This window comes from Porites lutea, chromosome 5 (assembly GCF_958299795.1).
Source record: "Porites lutea chromosome 5, jaPorLute2.1, whole genome shotgun sequence".
NCBI classification, from domain to species: Eukaryota; Metazoa; Cnidaria; class Anthozoa; order Scleractinia; family Poritidae; genus Porites; species Porites lutea.
The window spans coordinates 39,091,890-39,116,651 of NC_133205.1; the positions used below are offsets into that span (position 1 = coordinate 39,091,890).

Genomic DNA, 24,762 nt, shown 5'->3' on the forward strand with positions numbered 1-24,762 from the left:
CGACGAACGACCACCGTCCTTTTGTACCCAGGCGATGAAGCGTTCAACAGAGCAAAGCTTTGTGTGCGCTCTTATGTGATTGGTTCATTCATTAGAATACGGCGTTCTCATTGGTTAATCAAAATCACGGGGACGTGTAACCCATTCAACTGCCGCGGCGGTTTTTCGTTGCATGTGTCAACAGAGACTCGGAACGAATTTCAAATTTTGCACCATCAGAAGCTAAATTTTAACTCTTTCAGAGTTCTATGATTATATAACAACGAAGCTAGTGTTATAACTCTGTGTGGGAATTTTTAACATCAATATTCACTGCGAAATGTCAAAGCCGTAATACGTAAGTTGCTTTGGAACTCCAATCGCTAGCGCGTCACTCCTCGCGGTCTTGTCACCTTTGAACACTACGCTTCAAAAGAGCAAATTTTCGATTCATATCATGTTGGTGCGGAGAGCAAGTTTTGAAAGATGAGTCGGAGATCAAGTATAAGCAGCAGTGTAAGTACTAGCCTCAAATCTGGCGTTGAAGATGACCCGTTGATGCGAGATTGCTACGATCTTCGACGAAGGTTACTTCAGACAGAACAATCCCTTCAAAGTTTGAATCCAACTCATGCAACGAACAGGTAATATTTCTGAGACGTCGTACATCTTTAGAACAAAACCATGTATACAATTATAAAGTAGTTTATAATTTTAGTAAGATTACAATCGCTTTTGTTACATTTTTGTATTATTTCGGACGTCCTGCCAAGAGATGGGACGCAATTATTATGATTCAGTGGCGTTTTGATCGCGTAGTTCTGATTGTATACAGTAATCACATTATGGGAATTACTTTTGTGTTAAAATTAAATACTCATTAAAAATATAAACTGCTCCATCATTCAATCAAGTAAATTTCGCTTTTGAATTTCTTTTCGAAAGGAGCGGATTCAATACACTCCTCTTCAGAAAGTAGCCGTTCGAGTGCAGCCTTCGTGAACGACAGGATTGATTGATTTTCGAGAGCGTTAGACGTTTCTATGCGTAATCAGTACAAGGTAAACATTTCGCACTGTACGCGAAGTTTGCTTTAGGCTTACACAATCAATGCCGTTTTTGAAGATCCATCTCTTTCCAAAAAAAGTTAATAAAAGTTAGCATAAATTCTGCCATTTGCTGTGCGAAAATGTTCGAACTACACTAGTAGCATCTATTAATAATTCTCAAAATGATGTTATTGTTTTTGTCGCGTTCCGACGTTCGTGTGTCGTAACTAAGGGCCTAAATGTATACGCGAAATTTTGTGAATGTTGATTTTTCTGCGGTTGATGTTAGTGCGCCGGTATATTTTAACTGATATTGATTGTTCTTATTTCCGCAATTATCTTGATTTATAAAAGAATTTCCCGTAATGTCGAGTTACAAGGTTATGGATTATCTTTGTAGACAGGCTACCTAAAACACAGGGTGGATTGTTTAGTTAACACGTTTAGACATTTGAACATACTTTAGCGGTAATCGTAAAATGTTTGCATTTTCTGTGATGCCGCGTCTTGTTGAATAAAAACAATGTTTCAATAACTTTGTTTCCATTAAACTGAAGTACAAATTGAAAAGGGTATGATATTAATTTTCTGCTAGTTTCTCAGTTCCTACAATTTAAGATGGATATGGAAAACATTATCGTAGGACTTCTGTTTATAAAAGTTCACCCACTGAGCCAAAAGCTTTATTGCAGTGGAATCCCGCTTCATGACCACCTTTGCCTAGATCGGCACACATCTAGGGTTAGTTACCATGGCAACTCATATGTTCTGTTTGCAGTTAAATCGGGATTAGGACTAAGCTAAGTCTCAGAAACCCTCTTCAAATGGCAGAGAATTGGATCTTCCTGGCATGACTTTAATTAGGGCGAACGTCTCTCTTTTACCTGCTTAACACTTAACAACAGGGCTCAATCCTTCCTTTTCATTCGCTCAAACTAATGTGGCCCCAATTCATCTTAGCCTACGAGCAGGCCCATCGAGGCATGATTTCGGGAAGGTGCAAGCTGGCAAGAATAAGTTAGCTTGCATGCGGGCTTTTGATTTTATGAATTCCTTGCATTGACCAAAGAATGCAGCAATCTTGATTAAAAGGCTACATAACTATAACAAAAACCACGGACACTGGGTGCAAACAACATATTACATCCACACATCAAACTTAGAGGGGGAAGCCAGTGTTCTCTTTAAATTTTAGTTCAGCAGGTAAGAGACCATTCCTTACTGGTGAGGCAAAACAAATATGCCAAGGGTGCACTTTCCTAGATAGGAAGTGGGGTGTCGAGGGACATGACCCTGATCTCACTGGGAAATTTGCTTGATTTTGACTAAGCCAAAGTTATTTTTGTTGCTTAATTGTCTCACATTGTCTGATTGAGAGGTCATTTCCTGTGGTTTTTGTTTCTCACAGGTTTTAACAATCCACCTGCAACTTTTTGTCATTTTTGTTTACATTTGCCTTTTTTATTGGATACACCTCAAAAGAGGCAAAATTAAAAAAATCAATGATCCACGTGCAGGCTCACTTTTGGCCTCAACCTATTCTTCTCATGCTGGCAGCTCATCATCAAAATTTTACCCAAAATCGCACAAGTGAGCGTGCTCACAGGTTCATAGATTCATCTTGCATCCTTCATTATTTAGGTGCACACCATAATATTGTGTTTTAATGTCGTGCACATCTTTGTTGTGATTTTTCCACTAACCTCAGAGTTTACTTTTATTTATGTTTTTGTTATTCATACTCCTTTCCGTTGCTCAGCACAGCTTTTCGTTGACCCTTCAGCAATTTGTTATTGCAATGTTTAATAAATGTATAGTATCTTAAAGTTTTATATCTTTTTTTATCTTTACTAAAGCAAGACAAGGCCAACTTTAAAGCACCCTTCCCATGGTACCAGAGCTGATGCATTTTGTCCAAGTGCTGAGGATTTAAGGTTAGTGCATAAGTAGAGCTGCCTAGAAAGTTTAAAGTAGAAGGAGAAGATTTTATGTAGGTGGCAGTAGAAATGACTGAATGGCACAGTGTGCCTTTCACATTATGCATCCACTGTGGTGGTAGTTATGAGAGCTCATGGTTTGTGTCCAAATGCTGCCGATTTAAGGTAAAATCACAAGCAGAGCTCTCCACAAAATTAAAAGTAGAGGCCGAAAACAATTTATGTAGTTGGCAGTGCATTCTAGGGGTGACTATTGGAAAAAATTTAACTATTGCAGTTGTATTGCAATAGGTCACACAGATATTGCGATAGTGGAGGTACTATTGCCATAGTATTGTGATAGTTTTCAGCCTTTCCTTTTTTGTTTGCAATGATACAAAATTGGCTGCCATGTTTGAAGTTTGAATGAACCTCAGTAATTTATGTAAACCCTCTCTAACATAGACTGAAAGCAGTTCAATAATCAAGGCGCTAAAGCATTTTATATGTAGGTGCAGTAGGACAGTTAATTGTTTTTAGTTTCCTGTTTACCATCATTGTGACCTTCAGAATCAAAGATGGGTAAGAAGGATATCTTTATCTGTCCAAAGAAGTTAAATAAAAATGTTAGAAACTTGTATAGAATTTATCGATAGTTCACTACACTACTGCGATTGTTATTTATGTTTCACTTTTACTAAGGATCCGTCACTATCTCGGCAGTAATATCGCAGTTAATTGATAGTTCAATGTATTGTTATGGCCTTAGTGCATTCCAGTGTATGTTGAGCAACCAGGGAAGTAGTTTTATAGCCACAAGGATGTTGCTTTTGTTTGTCCACATTTACTTAATTACTTTTAAATCTGTTTCCTATGTTTGCATTTACTGAACAAAAGCATTTAGAAATAGGGTTTGGAAAAATTATTTTCCTGAGTAACTGGGGCTTTCATGATGACTAGATAGCACTGTAATTATTGCTGGTTGTACTGCTTCTGATGAATGATGCTCATGTTTGTCTTTATTTTGTCTGCTGTAGGGGAGAAGTGAAGAGTTAGGCACAGTTTATCTTCCATTTAGCCCTGCTCCTTTCTAATAAGCATAAACAGCCCCCTTACCTTTTCCTTCAGAACCAAACTAAAAAGTGTTAGTGTGAGTTGATTATCAATTACTTAATTAATTTGCATTACACTCCATGAGCACAAACCAATTATGGAGTAATAATTTAATATAAAGTCATAAATAGTATGTTAAGGTCTAAAACAAAAAACTGTGGTCTATTTTACGTTGTGATTTTCTGCTTAATCTCAGTACTTCTAACTCTCACAACTCCACCTCTCATTATAGTGCCTTTAAAAAATACCTCAATTGCCAATGGGAATTTAATGGGGGATTTACTCTATTTTTCTGACTTTTACAGTTTAAATGGCCATGGTCCAAGAAGGAGTTATTCATCATCCCCAGAAAGTGCAGCAGGTCAGGTGTTGACACTAGCTGACTTGAGTCCAGCAGGCTCAGAGCCAAACCTGCCTTCTAAGGGCCGTGTATTAAGTACCCCGCTTATCAGTTCTTCTCAGCCCCTTAGATCATCATATCCAGACCTCAGGAATGGATCTACACACTTGTCACCAAGGGACCAGGAGGTACACCGTCCTCATACTAACTTATCATAGGTCACATTAATATGCTTTGTTTTTATTTCAGTTTTGATAGATTTCCTGTCTATGAATTGATATATATGTTAGTATATGTAATCAAATGGTGACTAGTGAAATTAATGTTTAGACCTTAAATTTGGCTTAAGTTCGAAATTTGCAGAATTTTTCGTCAAAATACCTGTTAGAATCCTTCTTGATGTGCTCTTTCGTGTATTCAGGTTTTCTAAAGTGTCTTTTTGTGCCCTGGCATCTTCATTCACAGCATTTTAAAACTTCATCGCCATCTTGACACTGAGACATACGGAAGGTTGCCAATGTGAAATTACAAATTAATGCTGAAATTTCGAGCCAAAATTAAGGAGTAATTCGTCACCTATGATATTACAGGTCAAATTTGATTTCCTAAGGTTAATTTTTTTTAACCTAGGTTGACTCTCAATTTCATTTGTCTTCTATGGCTAGGAGACAATGGAAATTGAGAATCAACCAGGGTTAAATCAAAATCAACCTGAAATCAAATTTGACCTGTAACTAATATGTTATTAGTCAAAATTAAATTCAGGTTAAAATTTTTTAACCCAGGGTGATTCTCAATTCCCTTTTTCTAATAAGTGTAATCATAGTAATAATCAAATATTTGTCCAGGATAACCCTACAGTACAAAGTATTGTTATCAACAGGGTCCTGTTGACCAACAATTAAAAACTAAAAAATAAGAATTACTAATTAAAAATGATATATAAATTAATACTTTTTAACAGTTGAACCTGTGTACAACAGCCTTGTATTAAGCGGCCAGTTTTCGAAATCATGATTTTTCGCTATATACAAATGAACGTATTTGTTACCTGTATTAGGCGGCCACCCTACACAGACCGATGCTTCACTTTCTTTGTTATTGTTGTTGTTAACTGTTTTGTTTGTTTTAGCTGGATAGCCGGTCATTTGGAAGTGCTAGTGACTATGATCATGACGCAATGATTAAAAAACTTTCCAGGCAGCGTGAAGAAAATTCCCAGCTTGTCAATCAGAATCACAAGTTAATGACAGAACTGGAGAATCTTAGTTATGACCTACATCAAGCTAGAAACAAGGTTAGTAAAAAAAATAGGCCTAGTGGATTCATGAAGTAAAAACAGTTATTAAGGGCGCTTTCCAAAAGTCAGAACTGGCCGGCTGGACCATAGCCGGACCAGTCATTTTGACAATGAAAACTGTGCTTTTTTTCAAGAGTTTTTGTTGAAACACCATCTCCTTCATGCATACTATTAAGGATTTGACTGATCTGGCTGGATAGTTTTGATTAAAAGTGAAATTCTCGTTATGACTGGAATGGTCAGGCCGGTTAGTTCTGACAAATGGAAAGCGCCCTAAGTATACCAGTACATTAACCCATTCGCTCCTGGAGATTTTGCCGAAAAACGCGTTTTGAAGCTAGTCGAGTGGTTTTCTGGTCACTATCGTGCTATAAAGAGCTAAAACTTACCACAAACCGGTTTACAGGTCGTACACTTCGCGGCCTTCTGATCCAGATGCAAAATATCAGCTTGCGAAGTTCGGGCATGCACAGAAAGCAAAATTTCAAGATAGTTTTTGGGTTTAAAAGTGACACAGCAGTCTTGACTTTTACTTTTCGTTTTCTCTCCTCCCTTCTTTTTTCACTTTTCTTGCCTCATGTTTTTTTCTCTCTTGCTGGGCATTTAGTAGGCTTCATTTTGGTGGGAAGAGTTTTTAGGAAAGCTTTTAGGATCTTAGGATTAGGTGAAAGCAAAGGTAGGTGAGCAATGGAACAAGATTTTCATGGAGATTTTCAGGTCAATGTCACATGGTTTTTTGCTTCTTTCTCCGGTGTCCTTGACTGAATTGTGCTCATTCTGGTATGGTTTGAAAGATCTCTTCACTCTACACAAGTTACCGAAGAAAGTTGTCCTTGAACGTTAAAACTGATGACGTCACAAAGGGTAGAAAGGACCTGGATCCGCACGGGCGGTTATGGGCCATTCAGGGGCGAATGGGTTAATATTACATACGGTACGTTTATAAATTTAGAAAGGGTGTTTAGAATAAAGCCCTAAAAAACAAAACAAGCAGCTGCTGTGAAACAGCAGTTCTCCTTCCAGTTAACCTTCAGATCTATGCAATTACTTAAGTGATCCAACAGAATATTTTGCCCCTTAGAGTACTGCAGCTTTCTGTTTGACATAAAATAATATCAGCTTCCAAAGTTCGAGCATGCACAGATTGCAAAATTTCAAGATGTCCCCTTGACTTTACCTTTCGCTTTCTCTCCTCTCCTCTTCTTTCACCTGCCTTGCCCAGTTTTGCATCCTTTTGCTGGGCTTCGTTTCTACCATGGGAAAAGTTTTGGGAAATCGTTTAGGATTGTAGTGCCAATTTCCTTTTCAAGTAAACATTGCAGACCTGGCAGAAGTACTTAAAGTGTCAATACAAACTCTTTCCAACAATACATCTCACCCTACCTACCCCTAAAAGCCTTTGAACTCACTTCCCCAATCAAATCAGAGATCTGCTCCAGCTTATGTCATGCTACATGTACCTACGAAACTTAAGTGTATAACTATTTGAACCTTTGACCTGGAAGTGAGCGGAAGTATGGCTTTTTTTGTTAGTTTGATAAATTCATGCAATGTATTTTAACTACATTTCTCTTGCCATAAAGGTGAAAATTCTAAGTCAAGAGCTTGAAGTAGAGAGGAAAAGGTTGCCACCTTTGGAAGACAGGATAGTGAGTTTAGAGTCCAACTTAGCCTCACAAGAGGATGCTGTCAGGTAACTACAGTCAAACTTACATAAAGCAATCCAAAAAAATTTAAATAAAAAATAATAATAAAGTAATAATAATAAAGTGGTCTCCCTTGACTGGGAGTGGCTAGGCTGGGACCAGGCTCCACAGTCGGCGGGGAGGGGAACGGCGGCATCAAAGGCATGTCTCCAGGCTCTGTCTGTCTTTCCTCTTCCCAGTCTACTACTCAGCTCACCGATTGTTTTATGCCATTTTGCTCCATTTTTTGCCCTTTTCCCAACAATGGAGCCTGGTCCCTGGCTAGGGAATGGCCAACTGACCACTTAATACAGGTTGATTGTTTCATACAGGTTTGACAAACCTAAGAAAAGAAAGAAAAATAAAAATGGTCACAAAGGGAAATATTCATAACATGACAAACTGACCTCAAAGTGTTTCTAGCTTTTCTTGTGCCATAAGAAGGGATGTCAGGGCTGTGCTCTAGCACAGCCCAGTGGCCCCTGGCGCCTTACTTTTGCCCTTGGGCTACTAGAAAATCTAAGATTTTTCCTGCAAATCATATGCTGGGCACCCTAGATTTTACAGGTTCAGAGCACTGGGCTCCCTTCAATTTTCTTTAGAGCACAGCCTTGAAAGTCCACTGAATGCCATACACAATGCATCTATTGCACTTGTATGGCTACAACATGACAAAGTGATTGTTTTTAAAACGGAGGTGAAGGTAATAAAAGTAACTCAATGCGACCATGGAAAAGGCTGCGAGGGGCTGATGGAAGGGCTACTTAATTCAGGTCCGCTTAAAATAGGTTTGACTGTAGAGGTACTTTAATAGCATTTACCAGACAACTAACTTGATCAAGCAAAAGCCCTCAGCTGGTGCATGTAACTTATGGGTGTTACTGCTCTGAATTAACACACAAACTTCCTTGTTACTTGTCATATCATTTTTCTTGGCTTTACAGATATGCAGAGCAGAATATGCGAGACTGCCAGGAAGAGCTTCAGTCCAAAACAGAAGAACTCAGAAGTGTACTGGAATCATCCACAATAGCTGAAAATGAGCTGAGAGAGGAAGCCAAGCTTAGAAAACGGTATTACTTACTAATGACTCTGACTAAAAAAATATCTCAATGTCTTGATACTTTTGGGCCACAATATGCTCTGAAATGTCCTTCATATTAAACAGTTCTTCATATTTCAGTGCAAAAATGAGCAAGTTATGATATTTGAGCCTACAAACTGTACAATGTACTTCTTACAAAACTGGCAGTTCACACTGTCAGTAGTGAAATTGACAGTTAGTGACTGTTTACCTGTGAAAGATGCTATGCATTATTTATTGAATTATGTAGATTGTTCAGGGCTTTTCATCTCGTTCTGGTTTGAGATTATTTTCTTATTCAGCTACTAAACTATAATAATCTCAATGTTTCAATCAAAAGCTCTCATTCTATTAATAATTTTGTTCAGAAGAATTGGAGTTAATCATTTTCTAATTAGATTACATGACATGTTACTTATATTTTAGAAGTATAATAAATTAGTTTGAGACATTGTAATTTATTTTATATACTGTATATATATTGTTTTAGTATATTTAAGTTTTTAATTGACACAGCTTCAATGTAAATCAGTGCTCAGCTGTTTGAATTCTGTGTTAAATAAAGTTTCTATTCTATTCTAAAGGCTCCTCTCACTTAGTTCTTTTTAGAATAAACATTTAACATAAAGTTTAGTTGAAATTCTCTTAAGGAAACACCCTCAGGTGGGGACGACAGGGTGGTCGTTAAATGAAGGTTTGGCTGTAGAAGCCTATTTTTACATGTAGAAAATTCTACGTGCACCCATTGTCGTATTAAATATCAATGATATGTGTCTCATCAGTGGCCTTTTTTTAAATAGAGCGGAAGATCATCTTGAAGAATCGTTGAGAAATGTTGAAGAGCTATCAGACAAACTTGCTGAACTGGAGACGACAATCAAATCGCTTAGAAAACAGGTGTGTTAAATGACTGTATCTTCATGTATCTACTCTTTTTCTGCAAAAAATTGTGCTTGAAAACAAAATAATGTCATGACCAGTTATTGATTCGACTAAGCTTATTTGTTTAATATAATTCTTCGCAAGTATTTTGAGCGAGCTCTTTACTTATATTGGACTTTATAAATGTGTGTAAGTATTTAATACGATTGACTGACTGACTGATTGATTTTTCATCAAAGAATTCTGACCGTGAAAAACACTGGAAAGAAACTCATTCCCAATCTCAACGTGAGAGAGAAGAGCTGTTAGAGAGAGAGTCCATGTTACAAGCACAGATATCTGACCTTCAAGAAGAGATAAGGTTAGCAAATACCTTTGTTACAATAATTACTTAAGCGATTGTTCATTAATAGTCTGAATTTTCAGTAGCCGCCAGTAGGCATTCCATTGAGACCAGCGCTAAATGGTAAGTTTGTTGATCGTTTGGCAGTAAGTCTGGTTTTGTAAAACGTCTTGGTGGGCCTCACTGATCATCCTTTTTGTGGCTCTAGTTTCAACTCAATATTTCTATTTAGGCTACGAAGTATAGTCGTACTATGTTTTTAGTTTTTACAACTTACGTTGATATAGTTAAGCCCAAGGAGACTGGCTGGTACTGATTCAATAAGAATTGTTTTGACGTGGAAACTTGGAAGACCAAAAGACAACTTCTATTTTCTCAGATGAAAATGGAGCCTGATCTGTGGTTTATCACGAAGCCTGCGAAGCGATGATGAATCAAGGCAATCGCGAATTCTCTTCAAGATGCACTTTGAGTGAGTCTTAAATGACAGTCAAAGCCCGCTTTATGAACACCTCATTATTACGGGGATTTTGCTTTGTCCCTGGGGAAAAAAGCCCTTACGTTTTATCTAAATTCAACCGGCCCCCTCAGTGTCCGTATTAACGAGGTTTGACTGTATTCAAAATGAGTTTCTGCTTTATTTCAATCACTGCAGACTCCTCCAAGCGGAGAGCAGCGCTAAAGAAGACAGCCAAACATCCATGCATCACGAGAACACTAGCTTACGGGCCACTATCTCACGTCAGAGTCAGAAAATCGGTAGAATTGAGAACGAGCTGAGGAAAAACGAGTTGTTGTTGAAAGATCAAGGAGACTTGCAAAGTACTGTGGAGAAACAGAGAGAAAAAATCGTACAATATCAACGGGAGATTGAGGAAACCAAGCTGCATATGGCGCGACTAGAAGAACTTGTGCATCAGGTTCAGGAACAGAGTATGAAGGAGCACGTAACAGCCACGCCTTCGGTTAGTATGATCGAATATCCAGGGATTTATGAGACGTTAGTCTCTGTTTATCACGTGAGTGATCACTTGCATGTCGTTCACAATTTCACAGTTTTTCTCGTTCGGAGGTTGCGGTGGGAAGGCACTGTGTCGAATTGCCCTATGGGATGGGATCACCGCAGTCAATCGAGATAAATGTGCAAAACCAAGCAAAGTACTTGAAAGCTGTTATTAATAAACGTTTAGAAATTAACGAGAAAAATTGTGTTTGAAAACTAAATTTGATGTTACAGTCAGCGCCATTTGCGCAACCGTTTTCAATGAAAAGTAGCTCATTATTTTAAGGAAGACAGTTACATCAGCCTATTATAAATACACCTTTACCTATGTTCCACTTCCTGATAGATGAAATCGTATGAAATAAAATAAAAAAAATAATCGCTGCAGACGTTTGACTGCACTGGACCCTATAGGACAGACAGATTGCCAAAGGAAAAAGCGACAGTGCGTTGAGGGGGGGAGGGGGAGGGGTTGCGGTCTCCCAAAACAGTTCCATGCTGAACACACACGTGCGTTGTCTCGAAATGACCAATAGCGTGATGATTAATTTTCAGACAAGTGACAGCGGTATCTGTAGTAGTACCCAGACCATGAACGGCTACTACAGCATTAGTCCGCGTAATATGGGCAACAGCTATATAGAGGATGAACACGACCGGGATCACGTGACGGGCAGCGGAGGGTCGGCACGGGCAGTCATTGCAGATCTTAAGCTTAAACTGGCCGTGAAAGAAGCTGAGATACAGAAACTACAGGCCACCGCTGTAGCAAGGGCAGCAGCGCAGCAAAAACACATTGCAGGTATGCTTGGATATTACTTTGAACCTTTTCCCGCGGGAAAAAAGAAAACTACGGTTGTGTCTGCTTCATTTTGAGTTCGAAATAAACATGGCACTTCCCATGAAATGTGAACGCGAAGCACGGCGTTAAAAGGCAATTTCCAGCGGCATTTCTGTTATTATACCTTAATAATCCTTGTCTGTCCTTTCCTTATCTTAATATTCAATGTTCTCGCGCGACAGGCTCACTTGGTATTTTCCGACAGTATTATAGCAGCCAGTCATGCGTTTTACCGAATCTACCAAAGCGTGAAATATATCTCCGAAAGATTTAGGTGGTAGGGAATTCTCATGAAATAGCACCTGTGCGGCTGAGACAGCAACCGCCAAATATAGTAATCGTTGGACCTGCGAATCTTTGGATAAGATAAGCTTTTTGAAATCAATGTTGCCGGTAAATGAGATTTGCTAAGCTTTCAAACATGCTAGAGATTTTTTCACGGAGGTAAACGGCTCTCATTGCGGCGGTATCTGAGTCTTATAAAAGGTAATTTTCTCCTTACCTTGACAAAGCAGGCAAAGGAAATGAGTGTACTTAGTTTTATTCGTTCCATTTTTCCTTAGAACGAACTCATGTTAATGTCAATGAACGATCGTCTTTCTGTACCGTCTAAACCCTCTTTTGCAAAACCAGGAAACTAGTTTTAGGCCTACAAAATGGAAATTGTCTTGTGTTTGAAAGGTGTTTTTTTTCTCTTAGGTTTAGCCGGTGATGGCGGTGTTATGGATGGTTTAAGAACGGAGCTGTCCGCTATTGTCGAGCGAAGTCGAATTGGTGATCGTAAACAACAGGAACTAGAGCAGATTATAACACGACTGGAGGATGAAGTATCGCGCTACTCAACACAGACCATACAACTAGAAGAACGGCTGGCGGACAAGATGGCGCAAATTGCGTCCCTGGAAAGCAAGCTCGGACAAAGAAATCTTAAGGTGGTTGATTTACAGAACGAACTGGAGGAAAAGATTACTGAAAATAACGTACTACAGCGAGAGGTGAGCAAAAAATCCATTAGACAGGCCATGGTCAGGAACGATCTTTTCATCGACGTTTCTGTAAATGTTATTACGAGGCGTGCAGACAATTCCGGAACTCATAAGTGGATAGATCATAGTAATGGTATCAAATAAGTTCCAAAACTTTTGGCAAGCGAGTTATGATCGTTTACTTGACATAGCGGGTCGTTGTACACAAACCATGACCTGTTAATATCAACCGTTTTATAATTTATTTATTTAAATTTAAATCAGGGTTCTCAGTAGTAGCCGGCACCCGGCGATTGATCGCCGCCTACTTTGAAATCTCAAGCCGTTTACTTTGCATTCCATTTGTGCTGATTTGGTTTACGGTTTTTTAAAACTTTAAGTACTTATCACTTAAAGTAAGAGCTTGAATTGATTAACTACATCCTGTCAGACTAACAAGGCAAGATACAATTGTCTGTAAGTCACTTCTTCGAGGTGGCTCAGAATCATCGGTTTTTGGAACTGAGAATAAGAGGAACGCTTAAACAGCGTGACTATTTTCTTTAATTGTAGAAAACCTTTTCCTCGTGTGTTGTTTTGTATTCAAAATATTTAAAACGATTATCTCCCTTTTTTTGGGCTGGATCCTTCTGACGAATGCCTAGCGCTCGAAAGATCAGGTTTTCAATCTTTTTAAGGTTATGCTTTAAACCTTCTTCATCAACTCAGTTGACAAGGAAAAATTTTGTATTTCCTCTTTCTAAGGTCCGTCAAGCCACGTCACATCTAAGTAGCATAGAGAAACAGCTAAATGAGAAGACGTCACTATCAGGATTACACTCAGCAAAATTACAAGAAGTTCAAGACGAAATGGAAACCAGAAGCCGGAGAATCCGAGAACTAGAGGGTTCACTGGAAGCTAAAGATATTGAACTTAAGGAATCTGCTTCACTCGTGGACAGAGTAAAGGCCTTGCATAGTGAGCAATGCCATGAATTGCAGCGACAGATAGAAGAGGTAGGCAACTGACGCTACCAAACTTGGAATCAATTTAGGATTCTAGGAAACTGCGCACTTACCCCTCCCGTAAGCTAACATTTTGCCCTAGATATTAAAGAAGTACGTGTTAATTTTGTTTTAAGGGAGGGGTAGGTGGCAGTTTCCCAGAAACCTAAATTGATCGTAAACTTATTTCTGATATCATATGAGGCCTTTGGATTCTAAGACGAGGACGACCATGAGAACAAGATTTTCTCAGCACTAAGCAGTGCTCGCGCGTGAACCAGCGTCATTTTGGCGGGAAAACGTGATAGCCGTGGTCATTCTACCATGGGTTTTAGCGGGAATATGTCGTAGTGGCGGAAACAAGTTATCAAAACCATTTCGCGATCGGAGAAGGCTTTTAAATTTCCTTCAATAAAAATAACCGTGTTAAAATGAAGCTTTCCGGCGTGTCTTTTTCTTTAGAACACTCGAATAAATGTCACTGAAAATCTCGTCATCGTCCTTCAAATCTAAAGGTCTCTATTGAGCGCTAGGAGCCGTTCTTTGTCAGGTCTCTTCTCTGTGACCGATCCTTCATGGTTAAACCTATCAGGGACTTGCGTCCCAGCTGGCATAGCTCTTGGTATCATTAAGACACGGAGGCTCCTGAGTCCACCATCATAACCAGGTTACATTGTCCTCTGCCAGTGCCCATATATTGGCATAGCTAAAGGGCCATTTGGACCGTCAAAGTTTGTTTTTCCTTTACAAGCTCCGTTAATGATACCAAATACTCATTACCTCACCAACACAGCACCAGAGTGGCTTTTGACACCACCCTATATCCATTTAATCTGTTTTACAACTTTGCCAAGTATGGGGCCAACTGATGGTACTAAACATTTTAATTTTTTTTTCAGTTACAGAGATCTTTTGAAGAGAAAAACGCGGTCATATCTCAGCTTGAAACATCTCTGGCAGCTTCGCGGCAGGAGTTGAATCTAAAGAAATCAATCGCTGACCAAATGGAACGCGCCCTGCAAGAGCAGAAACAAGAAATCGAATCACGTGATTCGCAGTCAGTTCAGCACGGTAAGAAACTGGAAAAACTGGAAGAACAGGCTGACAAAGCCACGCAGCAGGTTAGAAAGATGGAGGTATCATTAGCGGAGTGCCACAAGGAGATTGAGATGTACGTGGAACAACTAAAGCAAGTGCGTAGTGCGCATGAGCAGGAACTGGAAGAAAAACGACTGGGGGTGAGTTGTAAGGTCTTAAGTGGATACGCTGCCTAGCATATCGGGTTCAACATATTAATAATCAGTTTATTAAACTCTTTTGGCAGTGTATAACACTAAATTACAAGGGAGGTCAAGAATACGCAGAACACACCATTACACATGGCACAGAAGGCAAAAACAATTAAATCCTATTGTAGCTGTGGGTAACAAAATTACTAAGGCGGTCCGTTCTGACAAAGCGGAATTCAGAACGAGAAAAACCCGACCTCAACCCGTACCCATGAGCGACATTCGTGGGCTGCGGCAGCAGGTGTGAAAGGAACCCGGACTCCTTGATGTTAGATATAAAACGCCTGCAAGCCTCATCACGGCGCGACAAAAGTGTAGGCAAGCCACAGCGCACGACTGCCGACTCATAAGAGCAATCTGGAAAAATTATTCTTAGTGCAGACTTCTGCACGCTTTCCACCAATTGAACCAGACAGTTGGGTATTGAGAGAGTTTTAGAACTGTACTTAAAATGCTATTACATTTTTAAAACGCCTTCACTTCAAGAGGAAGAAATAGGTACCAGCTTTCATACTTGGAGGAATGAGTTTCTTACCTGTTTAACTGACAGACGTGCCACCATCACTAGTTCCGATGAATTAGGACCTTACTTTTTACGATTTTGACAATCGTAGCCTTCCAGGTTAATACATTCGGCTTCGTTTTCGTCGTGTTCATTGTTGTCCACTTGCATAAGCGTTATGATAGAAGGGCGCGCATCTTCTTGCAAATCCACGTGTTTTGCTTTACAAAACTCCACGCTTAACTTGTTTTTGTTTTGGTTGGAAATAGAAAGCAACATCTGTCCTTTCTTATTTTTGTTCGTTTATTTCCTTGCTTACTTTCAGATATCCAAGTTGGAAAAAGCGTTACAACAGACTTTAACTGACTTACATACGAAAAACGAAGAGATTGTTCATCTAGAAGGCATCGTGGCGGACCAACAAAATGCCCTCAAAAAAGAACAAGAAAGGATGCGTGATTTGGAGGAAACGCGCACTCACCTTCAGCAACAAGTTGCCCTTCTAGAAGAAGAAATCAACCGTGAACGAAACACATCACAAGTAGAGTCCAGTGATCTGCAGCAAAGACTGCAGGACGCCAAAGACGATATTGACGAAAGAACGCGACAAATTAACGAACTCAACTCAACCCTTAGAGGGGTCCACAAGGACATGAAACAAAGTTCAGCGAGCATTGTTGAATTAGAGCAGCTTCTACAACAGTCTCGGTCCCAGTGCGACAAGAAAACTGCGCAAGCGCAGACTCTTGACCAGGCCCTCAAGGAAACGCAGCAACAGTTGTCTGCGATGACAAAGAAAAACGGGGAACTGGAGGAGAGGTTACGACAGATGGAGAATGAATTTGCAGAAACAACGGAACAGAATGAGCAGCTGGATACCGAGGTATTGATATTGCCGCTTCTTTTTGTCAATTTTCTCAATTTAGTGCCGTGGGTAGAGTCCCCCAACTCCATCAGTGGGAGCTGGGAGCATTGCTTGGATTCGGTCCGAGCGGCTGCGAAGTAAATATATATTTCGAAGTTTTCCAAAAGGAATGGCATGAACCGTTTGATTTTCAAACCGGAATTTTCGGTTTTCCCAAGTAAATGGTATTTACCCCTTTTTACCCCAGATGTCCCGGGTTTCAATTGCACCGTTCTCACTCGCCTTTATTTACTTCTTGGTAGTCCTGAGTGCGGATTATCAGCCAAACATGTACTAGAAATAACCAACTGGTTTTCTTACTTAAGTGAGTCACAGAGGATCGAAGGGATCCCCCCCCCCCCCCCACCCACTCCTCCTCATTTCATATTTGTCACTGTAAGTTTAGAATACAAAGGAATTCTTACAGCTTTGATAACGGAAGAAGGACAGGAATCGTCCGAAGTCTCCCAGACACCGCTTCAGGCGTAAAAACTTACAGTGTCTCAAACATTTTAGCAACTAGTTGTAGTGGTAATTTTAAACTTGTTTTTCCGTAACGATGACTCGTCACTACCTTGATCTGGATAGTTCTTCTGATTGGCTTAAAATTTGCTTTAACCAATCGGAAGCCCTACCCACGTCTGGGTAGTGACACGTCATCAGTATGGAATTTCTTGCGTTCTTTTCTTAGGCGTCTATTTGCGGGGAAACTTTTGATAGAGTCGCGAAATGTCGGCTTTTTTCTTGGGTTGTCTTAAATCTAATATTGTCGTTTAGGTAAATAAAATCCAGACGGAGTTACAAGATACCATCACGCAGCTAAAATCTCTCCAAGATGTACTACAGACGAGCCAGAAGGAGGTACAGGAGAAAGAAAAGAAAGTCGAGGAACTCGATAAAATGTTGAACGAAAGCATGGAGGAACTGCAGCAGAAGGATAAAAACTTAAAGGAGAAGGAAAGCAAAGTTGTTGAGCTTGACAAAGCTCTTAAGGAAAGACAGTGGGAATTAAAACAAAAAGCTGCACAGGTAAGAGGGATCTGGGACAAGCTGAGGTATAACTAACGTAATGAAGGATGACTAGTTTGCGCCACTCGTGTTAGGGTTAACATCAGGGCTTAACCGACAGAATCGTTTATTTGACTCTTCAGGTGAATAACTAGGGTTTAAAATGATGAGCTGACTAAAGGTAGTAAAGTGTAATGGTTATGAAACCCGGGAGACTTGTTAATATGTCTTAAGTCAGCTTTTTGTGGCCTAGACCATGTACAAGTTTCATTAGTATTCCAACCATGTGGGACAAAATAGCCTACAGACCTGTTTCCATGAAGGTATTCCATGACATGTGTGAACTAAAAACAAAGGAATATGTATGGCCCAGCGGAAATCTGCCAATACAAACTGCAGCTTTTTTTCTCGCCGTTGATATTTTGTTTTCTTTCGTAGCTAATCTTCTCTACTAACTATAAGCCGATGATGCAAAACTTACCTTGACCCTGATTATGAGTATGACTTGCGCACACCCTGTTGAAACGTCAGTCATTGTGTGACCGGCATTCCTAGGCTGTACTTGACTGACCTGGACGATCACATTCAACCTACTTGGGACTTGACTGTTTGATCCAAACCTCTATAAAGGCAGTGTTATGACCCTGAATATTGTCGTTTTCGATATTGGTTTCGTTTATATACTAGTTGGATTAGGTTAGTGAAAAGTGTAGTTATGTAGTAGAAATTCAAACTGACGTCAAATGCTTTAATTTTAATCGCGTTTGTTCTCTTTGCCTTTAATAATTTTGCATTCGTGATTTGACGCGAGCACATGTAAATAACGGAATCCTGCAATCAATTCAGTCAGACCATATTTCCGTACTTAAAATTGAGGGATAGGACTAATACTGAATCCTGAAGTTGAAAAATCATCGTGTCTTTTAACCACTGGGGACCCACACAAACTGAGTGACGGTTGTGGTGCTGGAATTTGAAGGAAATGTATGGGAATGTAATAAGGATATTTATTAAATTCTTGTTCGACGTTTCGTATCTTTTTTGCCAGGTTACCCAGCTGGACATGACCATGAAGGAACATAAGAGTGAATTGCAGCAAAAGGTCATCACATTAGAACATGCGCTTAACCAGGCTCGCTATGAACTCAGCGAGAGAGCGGTGGAGGTGAGAAATTCTAGAGCCTTTTTCTCTGTGTTTGTTGTTGTTGTTGTTTGTGTGTGATTTGCTTGCAGAAGTCAGACTATAAGGAAAAGATATTTTACGGAAAGGAAGAGGAAGGCGTTCAGCAACAAAAAAAACACTTGTTGCCAAGTGTAAAGGAATTCAACCGTCTTAGATTCTGGATTTCACGCCGTGGATTCCAGATTCCAGATGCTGAGCCTGGTTCCTGAAAGGCTGATTAGCGCTAATCCAGGATTATAATTTCGTTCCACTTTTTATATTTACTTGCCTTAACATGGCTTGCCGGAGGAACATTTTATGTTATAATTACTGTATCTCAGAGTTAAGGCTCAACAGTATTTTGTAAGTTTGATGAGTTGCATGTTCCTAGACAGGAAAACCGGGCTTAAAATGTGGCTAAATCTTGGGTTAAACTTAACCATCTTTCGAGGAACCGGGCCCGGATTCTGGATTCTTGACAGTAGAACTTGGAATCCAGATTCGATTACATGGGACGACACTCAGACGGGTGATGAGGCCTTGGTATCGGCCCATCAGTTTCTGCCGCTCTCTTGAGGTCGGTCTTTGTTCCTCCCAGAGAAGAAACTTTTCTACTTATCACTCTAATTCTTTCAGCAAAGCTACTTTCTAAGACGTTGGTTATATTTTTGTTCTTAAGATCTCTGAAATAAAAGCCAAGCGAGATCAGAATCAAGAGCAGGAGAAGCAAAAGAAATCCAGAATTGAGCATTTGGAGAAAACGGTGAAGCACCAACAACAAGAACTGAAGAAGAGAACTTCGCAAGTGTCCGAGCTAGAAAGAGTAAGCAAGCCATTGAAAACGAGTTGTTTATTGTTGTTGTTTTGTTTCCTATTTTAATCATCCTTGTAAAGTAGGTGTCGCAAACACAGTGAATGACAACAGAAACTCATAAGGGTTTGAACCGTGTAACTCGCGTTCAATGCTTGTGAATATTCATTTTTTTTTCAAGTACTGTATTTGGAAACTCTCGCTGCGGCCTCAAAAAAGCCATAAGTTTAAAACAACTTTGCACGTGCAATACGCCTCGTACATTTCTTTGTCGTCATTGCACGACTACGACATGAAAGTGCCCTTTTGTGGATAGTGAAAACACAATACAGCGACTTTCTTTTTCTTTTCCTGAGCTACGATACAGTCTTTAGACGAACTGAACGTGATGGAAAAAGCGAGAACGTGGAGTAAAATTTAACGTCACGTCATTTACGAAGTTTGATTGGTCAGTTATCTCTCGTTTTACAATGAAAACGAAATTCACGAGCATCGGCAAAGCAAACATATGAGATTTACACGTTTCAGCCCCTTATGAGTTTTTTATAACAAGTTCTAACTGTTTTTGTTAATTCACAAAGTTAGTGCCTTTCTTGTTTACTCCGTCACCATTCTTTTTCTTATGTTTAAAATTGATAGACAGCTTACAACTCTAAATGTCTGACTGAGGAACAAAACTGAACCATTACTGCATGCTTGCCCCGTGAGGAGGGAAGACGAGGGGACCAAGTCCGCTTGCGCTTCTTGCCATCTCTTCGCCCTATTCCCGCTCATTTAGTCTGCTACACGGCCGTTTTCAGTGTCGTCAGGAGCGTTGCGTGACGACACTAAAAACGTCTGTCTAGCAGACTACCGCTCACTAGACTAGAGAAAATTATCAACAAGCAAAATAAATTTAACATGCTGTTCCCTTTCGTCCTGGTTGTCAGGAGATCAACAAGTTGCAGAGGAGGCGTGAAGAGTCTGAGGAGACCAGTCAGGAGTTACGTTTGGCGCGTGAACAGCTTCAAAATACGGTAAACTTTTATGCATCCTCAGATAGGTATTCGCCGCACATTTAGTCAGTTAGTTTCGAACTTTACGTTTTACATCTCGTTAAGAATTAGAAAGTTGACATGCTCGAAGGTGTTCCTCTGCCATTTTTTGCTCATTTGCCTCTTGTTTAACCTTGGTTTTAATAACTTGTATACCCAGCACGCGGAGCTGATGGAAGCCCGCCGTGATCTCTTGAAATGTCAAAGAACTGAACAAGAACTAATCCGGGAACTTGACGATGCACATGCGCTATTATCCACAAAGGAAGCAGACTGCACGAGGCTTGCAAAGGAGCTTGGGGCTGCGCAAGTACGAGAGGCTCAAGCTGAGGCGAAATGCGTGCATGAAGTAAGAAAGGCTCAGCAACAACATGAGCTCAAACAGGCCACCCAGGAACATGAGGTAAGCGAGCTTCGACTATTGCCGTCTCGCCGACACAGTAGCGTCGGCTACTAACAGAATTATATATATATAATATATTTATTTTTGTGTTTTTTTGTTGTTGTTGTTGTTGTTGTTTTGAAGTGGAATAATAAACCCGTCGTATTCGTTATGTTAAGCTTCTCATCTCATTCGTTTGATAAAAACTATTTAACTACTGTAACAGGAAATGTTATAAAATATTTGCAAATGTCTGTGTGGTGAATAAAGGTTCCATCTTCATGGATATTAATCTGAAAGTAGCTATATTCGAAGCTACGGCAAACTCTCATTCGTTGTCAGTCTCAGAGACGCGGATATCACTTTAAATGAGGTCGTTTTTCATTTTTCTCAGGTCCAACGGTTACAAGAAGATCACGTTAAAGTTTTGGCACAAAAAGACGAAAGCGATGCAAATCATCGCTTGGAGATCACGCGGCTACAAGAGCAGGAAAGACGCTTAGGACAAGACTTTGCGCGTGCGCAGGAGCAAAATAAGACCTTGATAGAGGACAACAGAAGCTTGGCCTCTGAACTAGTCATGTACCAAGAGGACACCAAAGCGATGAGTGAGACGCTTGTGATCAAAGACGCAGAGGTATCGCTATTAGTACGTAGAGTGCTCAACTCGCATACCTTGCCCTTTCACAGATCAGTTTATTTACGATACATTTTATAAAACTTTTTTCTCAGCGTAAAGGGAAGCTCCGTGCATGTGTACATCCACAGTAGATATGAACAGGGAAAAAAGACAAAAAGCTAAATGTTATTACCTAATTAGTACCATTTACTGGGCTGTATACTATTGTTGTTTGTCATATTCCTGCGCGATGGTCTACAATGTAGGGCAAGGGCATTCCCACCAAAAAAGCGGTCAGTGGAAGCGTGATCATTCGAATACTAGGCAGATTTAACAAAGACACTGCAACATCAAATGAGAACACGAAAGCGCGCGGGAAAGACTGAACGCGACTTCCGGTGTCCAATTTATCGTTCTGCTATTGGCCATGTTTTGGTTCTTCTCGCGACTTCGTCACGTTGTCATCACGTCTGCCTACTACGTAGGCATGGCAGTTGTACGCCCCAGGGGCTCCTGTTCTGGGAGAGGCAGTGTAATGGGCGTTTTGTTCAACTTATGTCCATATGGCCATTTATTACTTTAGATTGCTCGTCTGGAGGCTAAGGTGTCTGGCTACGAAAGAGCAACATTTGGTACAGCAAGCCGTGTTACTACTCCGAGGGGGGCACGTCCAGCAACACATATCCGACGGGTAACCTCACCGAGAACTGTCACCAAAACGTCTGCCAGCGGCATGAAGAAAAGCAGTTCAGATCAGAACCTTCATAATTTGACTAGTAATGGTCCGCTTGTTTCCTTCAGTCATGCTAGTACTCTTGACATGACTGAGAGCCACTCGTATCCTCCAATGCCCTCTATACTTGTAAGCCAGGATCATGAACACTCAGTACACAGTCACAGTTCATATGCGTACCCTCAAGACCGAACTAGAAGCGTTCAGACCAGCCTAGAAACTCTGGAGGGACTCTTGAAGCAGGCCAACATGGAGATGGCGCGAGATAGTTTACCCATGCTTCTAAACTCCTCTACATCGCAAGCTGGTGATGTCACACTTTCTGCCGCTGACCTCAACAGCACGCAGCCGTCACCACCCCAAAAGGAAGAGCGCGAGAAGGTGCCAGAAATCATGAATGGTGGCGTTGGGGAAAAGGACGAGTCGGTCAGTGGTTTATATGAGAACCTTCATGAACAACTTGAGAAGAAGAAAGCTTCTCTAGGAATGTCACGGGAGAAAGTGGTAGATGCTGATTCGTTAGATCCTGACAAATGGTAAGTTCAAGAGCCTTGTAAGTTGTGGTTTTAGATGCGTTTTTGGGTGGTAATTTACCAATTTCCCTAGAAAGGTGAGCGCAAAGCGTTTAGCAACCTCTCCACTCTGCTTCAAGTTCTATTTATTTTACCGTCATTTAATCCTCTGTTAAGGGTAGGCTTATCATGATTTAATTTAGTACCAGAAGACGGTATCATTCTTCATAAAGAACTAGAGCACTAAGTGGAAAAGCTTGAGCAGATGAAGTTGGAAGTCATTCAGCCAAAGATCAAAAACAAATCCGAATAGTTCCAGCACGTGAATAAATCATACTGGATCAGTCCACGTGAAGTGCTACAGTCGTTATTAATTAAGCCAGTTTATGATTTGATAATTTGGTTTTGGAGAATATGGGTGGAGGCGAGAGGGGGGGAGCTTAAAAGAGAGGTGGGCTAAATAACTTTCTTCCCGCAAAAAGGGACTTAAAAGGGGATCTAATAGTTGGTTTTTAGCTTACTAGGCTTTGAAACACTTTTGCTCTTGTCATAGACGTTTCTCCGCTCGAGTTCTTTCTCTTCAGATTCAGAAACGTGTAGGAGCGTGCACCCCCTTCTTAGGTCCCTCGGCCTTGTCTCAAAAGGTTTTTACTCGAATGGTAATAACTTGTTTTATACACAAATAATTATTGGTAAACATTGAAGAAAACAAGGCAGCATAGCCAATGTTTTCTGTGACTTACTTTAGTATTGTTTTTCTCGTAGTCGTGCAAGCTTACAGCAACGCTTGGCTCTAAATGAGGCGAGGAGGAAAAACATTGATAAACAGTTATTGGAGATGCAACAAAGCACGGTATCATAGGACATATGCCCACAGGGATACCAGTGCCAACATGTTCATTGCAAATGCTAGAGAAATATTCTACACTGCACAGCGTCGAAGCGAGCAACTCTCTGAGGATTGCCTGCGTTATATTAACAAAGCCAAAGAGTAGAATTTCAATCTACAATCAAGACCGTGGAATATGTTAGGATGATTCATTAAGCCAGTTAGTTAGGCTGAGTTAGCATGCGTTTGTTCACTGTAAATAAATACATCGTATCAACTGCCATTAACCGCGAATCATACTCTTTTAAAAAAGCTTATTTAAACAACATTGAAGCGAAAATGTTATTTAGTACAATAGAAGCCCCTTGACGTGCTAAAGATACAAGGATCGTCAAGCTGGAAAATAGATATGCTCTTGCCAATAAAGCAGGAGAACTTAGCCGTTTACATAAAAATACATCTACTCACCTCATTAGTCATTGCATACGACGAGAGTTTCATAAACTGAATGCTGTTTCATGCAATATACAACTCGCACCTACAAAGGCAGTCACGTGGAACATACGCGTCACACGTTAACATTCTTTTTAGTGTTGGTACCCGTCAGATATGTATTGGTGAAGGAAACAAAGAGTTCTAATATATTTTTATATTTGATACAGACGATTTTCGTGCGATTTCTATGATCGATAAGGATTGCATTAGACTAGGAGATAAAAGGTAGAATTAGATTATAATGATTTATCAAATAAAAGCAGATGAATTGCCCCCATAGTTTATATGCGTTCTTTGCTCGGTGTACTGCTTGCTTTTAGTAGAGTATGTCAAAAAGACCTAATCAATTTACGCCTTTAAGAAGAAAATCCGAGGGGTAGACCTCCAACAAAATATAATATAATAGGGAGCTTAAGCAACAACGACAAATGTCACTTAACAAAGTGAATTCGCGCTGCTTCGAACTTCTGAAACGCGCATATTCCATCTCGTTCAATTCGTCAAATGTTGGCAATTTTTTCTGGAGTTGAAAAGACTGCCATCAAAGCTTGTTGTCTTGTGTTCAAGTCCTTCACGAAACGTGAAATAAGGCATTTTCACGTCGCACTCGTGCAGTGACGGCAATGAAATGTTCAAACAAAGCGCGAAGCACTTGCAGACTTGTTTTGCCAATCCAAACCTACCATATTCCTTTTTGCCGTTCTCGTTGACGTCGCCGTCGTCGTTGCTCAATAAAAATGGGGACCTTAAGCAACTACGACGACGAGGACAACAACGGCGTCAAAAACCAATTGGTTTTATGACCAAAACAACAGCTCTGCACGTGCATCGCGTTTTTTAGTACATTTCTTTGACGTCCACGGCACGACTACGACGTGAAACCTCCCAATGCGACGTTTTGTGGAGGACGTGGACACAAGACGACAAATTTTCCTTTCTCTATTTCAACATAGATTAATCCCTTAAGAATTCAACTC

The 24,762-nt window shown here is 40.2% G+C and overlaps 1 protein-coding gene across 1 annotated transcript; it reads left to right on the plus strand.

Moving 5' to 3' along the window:
- The first annotated feature begins 223 nt into the window (after nt 1-223).
- On the plus strand, nt 224-23,731 carry LOC140937378 (uncharacterized). The gene is made up of 22 exons (XM_073386932.1): nt 224-623; nt 2,885-2,962; nt 4,363-4,585; nt 5,530-5,694; nt 7,281-7,390; nt 8,327-8,455; nt 9,267-9,363; nt 9,588-9,709; nt 10,347-10,656; nt 11,250-11,496; nt 12,235-12,530; nt 13,266-13,517; nt 14,405-14,743; nt 15,622-16,179; nt 16,978-17,229; nt 18,257-18,373; nt 19,050-19,193; nt 20,111-20,197; nt 20,376-20,618; nt 20,992-21,234; nt 21,800-22,485; nt 23,227-23,731. Exons 1-22 carry the CDS (start codon nt 466-468, stop codon nt 23,321-23,323), a joined length of 4,953 nt encoding a protein of 1,650 aa, XP_073243033.1. The 5' UTR covers nt 224-465; the 3' UTR covers nt 23,324-23,731.
- The last annotated feature ends 1,031 nt before the right edge of the window (nt 23,732-24,762 follow it).